This window comes from Malurus melanocephalus, unplaced genomic scaffold, assembly GCF_030028575.1.
Source record: "Malurus melanocephalus ecotype Western Australia unplaced genomic scaffold, MMel_1.1 scaffold_948, whole genome shotgun sequence".
In the NCBI taxonomy this organism is placed as follows: Eukaryota; Metazoa; Chordata; class Aves; order Passeriformes; family Maluridae; genus Malurus; species Malurus melanocephalus.
This window is the reverse complement of record NW_026624180.1, coordinates 104,082-115,699: the sequence shown is the minus strand read 5'-3', so window position 1 is coordinate 115,699 and position 11,618 is coordinate 104,082. Positions and strand designations below refer to the sequence as shown.

Below are 11,618 nucleotides of genomic sequence, written 5' to 3'. Positions count from 1 at the left end.
CACCATTTGTAGGGACAACAACCCCAAAGCGACCCTTCCTGCTCCTGCAGCACAGCTGTGGAGACTCACAGTGAGAGTGGCAGCCAGATGATCCTGGGAACGCTGGGAGAGCATGCAGGTGCCCCAAATACCCATCACCCACCCCGAGGAGCCATGCCCTGAGGAGCCACACCCTGAGGAGCCACGCCCTGAGGAGCCACCCCCCAAGAGCCACACCCTGAGGAGCCACGCCCCGAGGAGCCACATCCCAAGGAGCCACGCCCCGAGGAGCCACACCCCGAGGAGCCACACCCCTGAGGAGCCACATCCCGAGGAGCCACACCCTGAGGAGCCACACCCCAGGAGCCACACCCTGAGGAGCCTCACCCCAAGGAGCCACACCTCAAGGAGCCACCCCCCAAGAGCCACACCCTGCAGGAGCCACACCCTGAGGAGCCACACCCCGAAGAGCCACGCCCTGAGGGGCCACACCCTGAGGAGCCACGCCCTGAGGAGCCACGCCCCGAGGAGCCACACCCCAAGAGCCACATCCCAAGGAGCCACACCCTGCAGGACCCATGCCCTGAGGAGCCACACCCCGAGGAGCCACGCCCCAGGAACCACACCCCAAGAGCCACACCCCAAGAGCCACATCCCAAGGAGCCACACCCCTCAGATCGATAGCCCATCCCCAATCCCTGCTCACCCGCGATGCTGAATCCATTCTCAGCTCCGGGCTCCTCCAGGGCGAAGAGCCAGGCGAAGAGCCCCCCGACGGGCAGCAGGGGCAGCAGGGCGCGGGCGGCGGGCTGGGGCACCCCGCTGATGGCCGTGTAGGCTCTGCCGTCGCTGCCCACGATGTAGGCGTGCAGGTCCACGTCCTGGAAGCGGACGGACGCCCTTCCCACCCTCAGGCTCCCGCTCACCTTGCCGTTGAGGCGATGCACGGCCCCTGGGCGGGGAGACGGGCACCCCTGGCAGCGGCCGCCCAGGCACGGGCTGCCCGTCCCCGCCGCCCGCCCCGCGTACCTTCGGGCAGGCACTGCCGCCCGTTGCCATAGAAGGTGGCCCGGCAGTGGCAGCAGAAGCCGGAGGAATAGTCAGTGCAGAAGGCGTGCGGGGAGCAGCGCCCGTGGTGCTGGGCACACGTCTCTTTGCTGGCCGCGCTGTAGGTGAACACTGGGGGACGAGGGGAGAGCGCTGGGGACACGGGGACAAGGCCACCCCTCACGGCGGGTGGGTGCCTTGTTCTCTCGGCCCCAAAGACACCGCCTGGACACGGGGCCAGCTGGCAGTGGTGGCTCCCAAGGGAGTCACACGGATGGAGAGGGACGGTGGAGGGCTCGGAACCTGTTGCCTGATTTCAGGCAGATCTGACAGAGGGCAGGAGATCACATTCCCGAGGGTATTTTTGGGACACAGTTGGCCGGGGATAGGGCTCAGGTCCCCCGGGCACGTGCCATGGTGGCCGCACAGCTGGCTCGGTGGCGGGGATGGCAGTGAAGCCAGCCCTGGCCTCRTGCCCTGTCCCCTGAGCATCCCATCCCTTCCCGTGCTCCAAAATTCCCCCCTTTTTCCATCAGCAATCCCGGAGGGCGGGGATGTCCCGCTCCAGCAGCCCCCGGGAAGAGGAACTGGGGCGGGAGGAGGAGCTGGAAGGGAACCGGGGCGAACTCGCAGCCACCACGGCCAGCCCCGCTCGGTCACTGTCCCCACGGGGCCATCACCCCAGCCGGGTCACTGTCCCTCACCGTCACTCACCGTCGGGGTTGAAATGCGCGTCCTCCTCCACGCCCACGCCGTGCTGGCCGGAGCTGTAGGAGGAGGGGTTGGCGGAGWAGCTCTGCCGGGMGCCACCGTCCCCGCCGGGYTGYGGCCAGCGGCTCCGCTCCTGGGYGTCCCTYCTGCCGGCGACAAAGCCCAGGAGCACCGGGGCGCTGGCCCCGTGGCTGGAACGCTGTGCCATGGACGCGTGGCTGGCGAGGGGGCGGCTGTGGCCAGCGGGGTCGGGGTGCTCTCGGGGTGCTCTGGGGGGCTCTGGAGCGGTTCTCTCGCCGCCCCCCGGCTCCACGGGCTCCACGCTGCCCACGCGGAACACCCACACGCCGGGGATGCCCGTGTTGCTGTCCCTGTGGACACAGCACACGGGGACATCATCGCACCCATCCCGCAGGTGGCACCGCCCCGCAGGACCCCAATACCGGTAGAGCTGAGCCCCTGCCACCACCCAGCATTCCCCAAAATTCTTCCAGTCCCAAAAAGGCTCCAGAGCTGGGAGAAGGTGCCCCTGCTCCCCCTGCCCACCCCACAGAGCCCCCAGTGCCACCACGCACCGCTCCAGGTTCCTCAGTGCCTGCTCGCTGCTGGCCAGGCTGTGGAACAGCCCGTCCCTCTTGGGGTCATCGCCGTCCCCCCAGCTGAAGCCCACCCTGGCTGGCAGCTCCAGCTGGACGTTGTAGGACTCCTTGGGGCGTGTCCCCAGGAACTGGAGGCCGCCGTTGGGGTACAGGAAGATGGTGTAGGTGTCCTCGTCGTTGTAAGCGATGACGGCCTGGAAGGTGTTGAGCTGCCAAAGGGAGAGGTGAGGGTGGCATGGAGGGAGGAAAGGAAGGGGAGCAGCGGTGTGAGAGGAGGCTCCACACACAGCACAGGGCGTGCCAGCACCCCAAAAGGGTTCTCCAACAGAGAGCACCTTCATGGAGCCAGGCTGGGAGAGCTGGGGGTGCTCAGCTGGAGAAGGGAAAGCTCCAGGGAGATCTCAGAGCCCCTTGCAGGGCCTGAAGGGACTCCAAGAGAGCTGGAGAGGGACTGGGGACGAGGGATGGAGGGACAGGACACAGGGAATGGCTTCAAACTGCCAGAGGGCAGGGATGGATGGGATATTGGAAATTGGGATTTCTTGGCTGTGAGGATGGTGCAGCTCTGGCACAGGGTGCCCAGAGAAGCTGTGGCTGCCCCTGGATCCCTGGCAGTGCCCAAGGCCAGACTGGACAGGGCTTGGAGCACCCTGGGACAGTGGAAGGTGTCCCAGCCCATGGCAGAGGTGGAACTTTAAGGTGTTCTTTAAGGTCCCTTCCAACCCAAACCGTTCCAGGATCAGCCTGCAGAGACCTTCTGGGGCAGAGCAGGAGCTGGAGCTGCTCATGCCCAGCCAAACCCCAAATACCTCATCCTGGGGAGATGCTCAGCATCCTGCCAGGACCCTACAGCACAGCCAGACCTCTCCTCAGTGCAAAGTGTCCCAGAAGCATCCCTGGGCCTGGAGCCCCTGCTCTGGGCTGGCACTGATGCCTGGGAGCCCCTCGCTCCCATCCTCCCCCTGACACCCCCGTGCTCCATCCCAYCGGCACCGCAGGAAAACCCGCACCTCCCCCTTGTCTGTCCCTGAGAACAATTTTAGCCCGGTTTCCTCCGGAAAAAACACGCCTGTGCTCCCAGCTTCCCATACATCCCGCTATAGGCACGCTGGCCGCCCGCCCTGCCAGCCCTGCGAGCCTTGGGGCCGTGCCAGGCGGACGGGGAGGCTCCGGAGCCAGCAGAGCCCTCCCGGGAATCCACACCCTCCAAAAACACCRAAACCAACCCCGCACAGCTCCCGCTCCCCCGACAAATAACCCCAAAGCAGGGAGCAGCAGCCCTTCCCACCGAGCTGCAGGAAACAGCCCGAGCGAAGGAAAAACGATTAAAACTCCCGGTTTCACCCCGGCAGCAGCGGGAGGGAGGGCGGGGACTCCCCCCCAGCTCCACCCGCCCTGATTTTGGGGCGCAGGGCCCCCGGAGCATCGCTGGATTTCCTGGCAGCCCCGCGGGACATAAAGAGCCTTGTTGTGCCTGTCACACACTCGGGCATTCAGAGACCCCGAAAAGGCGGCCAAAAAGCTGGAGGGGGGCGGGAGAAYCCCCTCCCTTCCCCCCGGGGCTGGATTCCTCCCCCACGCAGCCAAATCGCAGCAGCAGCAGCAGCTGCAGGGCTCGTTGTGCCTTGTGGTGGGTGGCCAGGGGGGACACGCTGGGTGACATCGATGTGCTGGCACGGCGGGATGAAGGGAAGGCGGGGGGAAAAGCCCTCGACTGCTCACAGCAAAGAGCTGCAAAGGGCAAATTCCACCCAAAAGGGCGAGTTCTGCTCCTACGGACGCGGGGTCAAGCCTTGTCCCACTCTGCAGCCCGGGAAAACRTCACTGCGGGGAGCAGGAGAGTGTCCCAAGCTGGAGGGGACACGGAGCTGCCAAAGCACGGGCAGAGCTCCCACCCCAGCAGGACACCCAAAAACAGGGTCTGGGGACCCTCTACTCCCCATCTTAACCAGTTTGYTCCTTTTGACCCTGAAAAGGGATTAGCAGTGACTTTCCAGAGCAGGGGGAAAAGACTTTGGAGCCAGTCCTGGTTCTGAGCAGCAGGAGGGCAGCGTTTCCATAAATGCCACATTTGGTCAGAAAAAAAAAAAAAAAAAAAAAAAAAAAGGTGGGGTTTGGGGAGTTTGTAGCAGCTTTGGCGAAGGGGGAGCTCAGCAAAGCACAGACACAAGCTGCATTTCAGCGAGTCTTGAATGGAGCTTTCCCTGGAGCTGCTCATTTCCAAATCAGACCAGTTCCATTTTAAAGCCTGATCCAAACTTCTCAGAGAGAGGAGAAAAAAAAACACAATTAGGAAGAGGAGGCTGCGTTTTCGATGGCGGCGAGGTCGCTGTGAGGCCCCTGATGGCATCTCCTCAGCTGTTTTCCCAAGTTTTAAATTAGAGGAAAAAATGTGCCTTGTTTCCTTCCAAACCTCAGCTCCTTGCCTTGCTTGGCTTCCCTCTCAGCACGGCGCTACCGAAGGGCCCCGGAGCGGGGGGGACAGCTGGGGGTGGCTCCTGGTGGCCCACAGGGACCTGGTGGCTGCTGCTGGGCTTTGGGACAGAGCCCATCACCCATGGCACAGCTCYGGGAATCCATCAGCAGAGCTCCCCTCGTGCAGCTCGTCACGTTGAGCTCATTGGAGTCCACGCGCTGGCAGAGCGTCACTGTCACCTCCTCAGCACGTCATCGGCCTGATGTGACAGCTCACAGCTCACAGGGAAAGGCAGYGCTGGAGTCCACCCACGCAGGAGCCTTATCAGCCCGTGGGTGGAGAGCACAGGTCACCCCTCTGAGCTGGCAGACCACCTTGGAGCTGCTTTTCCAGGCACAACATCAGCCCACGGTGGAAATTCCAAATTCTGGTGCCAGCACAGGGCAGGAGGATGGAGCGGCCCTGAGCCACCAGGAAAGGTCACCAGCACCATGGGTGACCTGAGCCAGACCTGCCCCAGCTGCCCCTGGCCACCCTCTGCCCAYAAAACCAGARCCACCAGCRCTGGAAARCTTTGTCTGAWAAGAACCAGAAGCCTGGAATRGTTTGGGTTGAAGGGACCCTAAAACTCATCTCRTTCCACCCCTGCCATGGGCAGGGACACCTTTYACTGTCCCAGGTTGCTCCAAGCCCTGTCCAACCTGGYCTTGGACACTGCCAGGGATCCAGGGRCAGCCACAGCTTCTCTGGGAATTCCATCCCAGCCCCTGTACACCCTCACAGGCAAGAATTCCTTCCTAACATCTGATCCAATCAATGTGAAGCCATTCCCTGTGTCCTGTCACTCCATGTCCTTGTACCAGCAACCTCTAAACCTCCTCTGCCCAACAGCCCCAGCACTGCCACAACTCTGAGCAGAGAGGAAAAGCTCCGTGTTCCTCCTGCTGCTCATCCAAGGATGGATGGATGGAGCCATCATCCATCTGCTCAGAAAGGACTGAGCATTTTGGGTTCCACACCTATGAGAAAAACTCATCCTCCCGTGCCATGAAGGATGGACACCCGAGCTCAGCCCATCAGCCTCACCTTTGTGGAGGGCTCGGTGTCCTGGGAGAGCTCCTGGTAGGCACCCACATCCTCCCAGGTGACAATGAAAGCGTTGGTGGGCACGAAGGTGCCAGCAGAGYGGGGGAAGCCGGCCTGGATGTATCCCACAGCCCGGTCCAGCACATCCYGAGAGTCATCCTGCCGGTAATAGATGTTCCCTCTGTCCCCGGAGGTGTCGAGGTCGGCCAGGAAGGGCGCGATGACGGGGAAGTCTGTGGGGAAATCGTCATCCACGTACTGGGTCTCCCTGGGGAAATCCTGGGTGGAGATGACCCCGTTGGTCCCCACCTGCAGGGAGAACGGCGCAGGATGCTCAGGAGCCGCGGAGGTGCCACCACCGCCACTCCCCGCGCGTTGTCCCCCCCTCGTCGGCGCCGTGGAGCCCTGCGGCCGCGTGGCCCCATCCGGCCGGGCAGAAAACAAAGACCTCGGGCTTCTCCATCCCCCAGGGAGCTGCGGCTCAGGGGCCATCCCAGCTGCAGCCGCTGCTGGCGGGGGAACAGCTGCGGAGGAGAAAGCCCTCTTGTTCCTCGGGGGCTGCAGACACCGGGCAGAGGGGGAAAATGGGTGGATGGAGAAAAAACACGTGCGGGGGGACAGCGAAGGTGCGCATGGAGAGGCGGGGAGGAGGAGGAGGAGGGGGTGGAAAGGCTGGGGAGGAAGGGGGAGAGGGAGGAAGGATGGAAAGATGGAGGGGTGAAAAGGGGTGGTGGGACAGAGGGATGGAGGGAAGAGGGGTGGGAAGATGGAGAGACACAAGGCTGGAAGAAGGGAGGGACAGAGGGTGGAGAGATGGACGGAGTGAAGATGGAGGGGCAAAGGGAGATGATGGAGAGGAGGAAGCGGGGCAGGGAGGAAGGGTGGCCGGGGAAAGGAGAGGGGAGTGGGGGCAGCCGCGACTCACGTAGAGGCGGCGGGCGGCGCGGCCGTAGAGGCGCAGGGCGCGGCGGAGCAGCACTCCCGGAGAACTCTCGTCGTCCCCGGGCCGGAGCCGGGCATCGCCGCGGGCCGGGCCGTGCGGGAGCAGCCCCGGGCGGGGCAGGGCTGTCCCCACCGCCAGCACCGCCGCCAGCACCGCCGTCACCGCCCGCATCCCGACACCGGCCACGGGAACCCCCGACGGCCCTGAGCGGAGCAGCGGAGCCGAGAGGAGCGGGACGGACCGGACGGGGCGACCCCGGCCCGGCGGAGGGAACCGGAGCCGGCGGAGCGGGACGGGAGTAGCCTGGAGAGGGGCGTGGCCAACCAGCGGCCGTCCCCGTCCCTGACCAATCGGGTTTTACCCCAAAAATCCGTCCCGGGTTGCAGTCCCCGCCTCCCGCATCCCCGCGCATCTCCCGGGCCGGTACCGGCATCGCGGGGGGAGCCGGGTACCACAGCCCGAGGGGGCATCCCGAGAAGGACAGCGGGACCCCCTGTCCGTGCCCCGCGGCCCCCCGGAGCTCTGCATCCCCCCCCGCCTCCCCGCAACGCCCCCGGGGCCGGGCCCGCGTCCAGCCGGGGTCGGGGCCGGGGTCGCGGCGTGGGCGGGAGGCTCTGGCCGCTCCTCGCTCCCTCCCTCGGAGCCGCTCCCTGGAGCCGGGAAGAAACGTGACTCCTAATCCACAGGGGACACGCGGGAGGAGGACAGGGGCAGCCATCGGCCAAAATCTGTCGTGCAGCTCCACTGGCAAGCGGTCAGCGAGCGGCCCCTCACGCTCGCACGGGCCGGGCGCGGGGTCAGCGCTGTTTATCCTTTCTCTGTCCCATCATCCATCATCTCCGCCCGGGGAGCTCTGGAGCGGCCAAGGGATCCAGGAGGGGTTCCTTGACTGGAAATCTGAGTGTTGGGGTATCGGGGAGGGAGCACCCACGGTGGTGGAGGGGAGGAAGAGCTCAAATCGCCACAGCTGGACTCAGCGAGTGCTCCTGGAAATCCGGGCTGGGAGCAGCCAAAAGCTCTGCTCCGGTTTCCTGGAACGTTTCCCCCTTCCCTGGCCTGGAGATCTGCATCTGTCCCAAGGCACATCCATGCCCCAGGAATGCCAGATAACAAGGAGGGAAGTGTCAGACCCCTGTAGGCTGTCGGGAGAAATAAATCAGGGACRCATTCGTGGCATTCCCGACAGGAATCCTCACATGGGGAGCAGCTGCACACCCTCCACCCCGTCTGTTGCAGCGACAGGGATTTGTCACTGCTGTCCCTGTCCCCTCCATCCCAGGCAGAGCGCAATCCACGGCATCCTGGTCACCCTGGAAAGCGGCTCCCACCCGTGCTGGGACTGGGCAGGTTTGGAATTCCAGCTGTTCCAGGGAATGCGGCTGCCAGGGCCACATCTGGAGAARCCACTGCCCCTCGGCTGCAGGCAGCTGGCTGGCTCCAGCCCCTGGAAGGAGTCTCTTTGCCTGGCCATGGAAAACCATTAGGATTTCGAGCGGGGTCCAGGCCAGCTGGACAGGATCTGSCGTCTTTGAGGAGCTTCCCGTGCCAAAATGTGGCTTTTCTTTGAAGCTCAAACACCTCCGTGGCTCCCCGGGGAAACTGGGAGCTGCAAACGGCCAGCAGCTCCTCTGCAGGGTGAGATCCCAGCTGGGATGCCCCTCCCACCGGGAATGGTGGCATTTGGTGGCACTTCAGAGGTGGCAATGGGCAGAGGGGGCAGGAAGGGTGGGAGGGAAAGGGAGGAAAACTTTGCTGTTCCATGGGATTTTTGGGGATGTTGAAAATCCAAATCACGGGCTCTGAGGATCCTCTGGAAAGGGCTGGAAAGAAGGAGCTGCCAGGCTTCCTGCACTCTTTAGGGTGCTAAAAAGTGCCTTTTCCTGAGTCCCCGAGCCAAACTGGCACCAGGCAGCTCAAAAAGTGGCAGCTGGGAAGAGCTGGAGTCGTGGCCTGGCCTTGGGAGCAGAGTCCTGCTGCCACAAGCATCCCTGTGGGTTTGGGAGAAACTGGGAGCCTCTCTTAGCAGAGATGGGGAACAGGATGGAGAAAAGAATTGGGATGAGGATAGGGATGGGGACCGTGATGTGGGACGGATCAGGGATGATGATAGGGAGATGGGAGTGGATAGAGATAGGGATGGGGACAGAGATAGGGATGGGGACAGAAAGAGGGATGGGGACAGAGATGGGGATGGGGACAGAGATGGGGATGGGGATGGGGACAGAGATAGGGGATGGGGACAGGGATAGGAATGGACACTGGGATGGGGACAGAAATAGGGATGGGGATGGGGATAGGGATAGGAACACAGATAGGGATGGACACTGGGATGTGATGGGTATAGGAACAGGGATGGGTATAGAGACAAGGATGATGATGGAGACAAGGATGGGGATGGAGATATGGATGAGGATGGACACAGGAAATGAAGAGGAAAGTGAGGAAAAGGACAAGGATGGGGGTACGCATGGGCATGGGATGATGATAGGATTGGGTTGAGGATGAGGATGAAGTTAGGGACGAGGATGGGGATGAGGATTTGGATGGCGACAGGGATAGAGATGGTGATAGGGATGGACACTGGGATGGGGGTGGGTATAGGAACAGGGTGTAGGGACGGGGATGAAGATGGAGACAAGGATGGGGATATGGATGAGGATGGACACAGGGGACGAAGAGGAAGGTGAGGAAAAGGACAAGGATGGGGATATGCATGGGCATGAGATGAGGATGGGATTGGGTTGAGGATGAGGATGGAGTWAGGGAYRAGGATGGGGATGAGGATGAAGATGGGGACAGGGATAAGACAGGGACAGGCTGTGCTGGCCCACACCCTGTGCTGGGAAGGGAGGTGGTGCAGGGACAGATCCGTGTAATCACTTCCATGTGCCTCTGCAGAGCCTCTGGCTGCAGGGTTCATCCCTTCCCTTAGTTTGGGCATAAAAACAATCCGGAGCCGTTTCCTGGGAGGCATTTTGGGCAGAAACAGATGTGCTGACATTGGAGACGACTGAGGGAGCTCTGGGACGGAGCTGGGGACGGATCTGCCCCGGCTCAGCAGCTCCCACCACTACGAACGCTCCCGGTTCCCTGTGCCAAACCGGGACAGCCAGGACGAACCGCTGGTGCTGCCGAGGGGTCCAACACCCCCTGCTTTGCTGGGGGAGCGGGAAAAACCGAGGAATCTCTGGCTCAGAGGCTGCCGAGGCAGGAAATCCCGGCAGCCTTCCTCCCCCGAGCCCGCCTGGCAGCGCCGGCATCGCGGAGCCCCCGCGGCCGCAGAGATAAGGGGAGCAGCAGGAAACGCGCTTCTCCTGGGCCACCGGGAAAGGAAGAGCCATTCCCGGGGATGGGAGCGTGCCCGGGGGCTGCTGCAGAAGGGGAAGGCTCACAGGATGCCGTGTGGGGCTGTGGGATGTTTGGAGGGAAGCTGTGGGGCTGGGATAAGGGATCCRGCTGGCTCGGGCTCGGGCTCGTTGCCAGCTCGGTCAGTGGGTCACTGTAATAATGCCCTCGGAGCGGTTCTCCCCCTGGATATCGGAAAGCAGCGCTGCTCAAGGTCAGCGTYTTTGGCAGGGAGGGACACAAACTGTGCCTCGGACATCCCTGTGGATCCTGCAGGGAAAAGGCTCTGGCAGGGAGAGAGCTGTGCACCCTTGAGCTCCCTGGATCAGCACCAAAAATCGTTTTGGCCTTGTGTCTTAGGGAAAAGAGATCTCTGGGGTCCCCCCTCAGAGAAACATGGATTTTTTTTAGGTTGGAAAAGCCCTCTGAGATCATCAAATCCTCCTCTTCCTACAGCRCTGCCCAGGCCACCACTGCCCCGTGTCCCCAAGTGCCACATCCATAGGGCTTTTAAATCCCTTCAGGAGCAGTGAATCCACCACTGCCAAGGCTGGACAACCTTTTCCATGAAGAATTTTTTTCCAATATCCAACCTGAACCTCCCCTGGCACAACTTGAGGCTGTTTCCTCTTCGCTGTCACTTGTTTCCTGCGAGCAGAGCCCGACTCCCACCTGGCTGCCCCTTCCTTCCATGGAACGGCAGAAAAAAAAAAACAACAAAAAAAACCTCCATCCTTAATAACTGGATTATTATATTGGATAATACCAGCCAAACCTGGCTGCAGTATTTCTGAGGGTCTATAAAACCAGAGAAGGGGGAAGAGAGCTGTGGCCTTGCCTGGGGAAGGGTTTGAGCTCAACCCTTCGGTGAGCACCCACAAATGGTGCCCGGCTTCCCAGCAGCAGGGACAACCTCAGAGTGGTGCCAAGGACAATGGGGGACTGTCTGGGTGGCCGTGCCCTCCTGCAGGGTGGCTCTGCTTCCTCTAAGGGCTCTCTCTGGCTGGCTCCATCCCCTGCAGCCGGTTCCTTTCCCAGAGAACCCCGCCGGGTGCTGTCAGCAGGGCAGAGGCACCCGGCTCTCCACATCTCCATTTTTGGGAACGCTTCCCATTAATTTTGCTCTCGATCCCTTGACTCRTGACTCAGCACCTCCTGGCCCTGGCCTGCTCCAGGGATTGTTCTCAGCAGATTCAGGGATGGAGCAGGACTGAGGTGCATCCTCAAGGACAGCCACCCCTGCTGCAGATGATGATTTCCCACTCAGGGTCCATCTCACACCCTCCAGCTGGGATCCAACATGGATTTTCCTGCTCAGGGCATCAAAGATGTTCAGGGAGAGAGTTTTTTCTTGTGGAGAGCTGGAATGATGGGGTGCAGAGCACCTGTGGGTCTGGAACATGGAAAAACAAGGGTTTTATTAAAAGAGGGTTTCTCYGCCCTGGGAAGCTTGGCTGGAGCAGAAATGTGTTAAAATATTTCAGCACATGGA

General features: G+C 62.1%; 1 protein-coding gene across 1 annotated transcript in view; it reads right to left on the bottom strand.

Moving 5' to 3' along the window:
• LOC130585677 (nidogen-2-like) overlaps positions 1–7,098 on the bottom strand; it is a 16,975-nt gene extending 9,877 nt beyond the window's left edge. The window contains exons 1-6 of the mRNA XM_057386280.1: positions 6,764–7,098; positions 5,839–6,147; positions 2,313–2,545; positions 1,741–2,108; positions 1,009–1,158; positions 686–931 (exon numbers count right to left, since the gene is read on the bottom strand). Of these exons, the coding sequence (XP_057242263.1) occupies positions 686–931; positions 1,009–1,158; positions 1,741–2,108; positions 2,313–2,545; positions 5,839–6,147; positions 6,764–6,952 (1,495 nt within the window). The 5' untranslated portion in view covers positions 6,953–7,098. The remainder of the gene's footprint in view (positions 1–685; positions 932–1,008; positions 1,159–1,740; positions 2,109–2,312; positions 2,546–5,838; positions 6,148–6,763) is intronic.
• Positions 7,099–11,618: the final 4,520 nt, after the last annotated feature.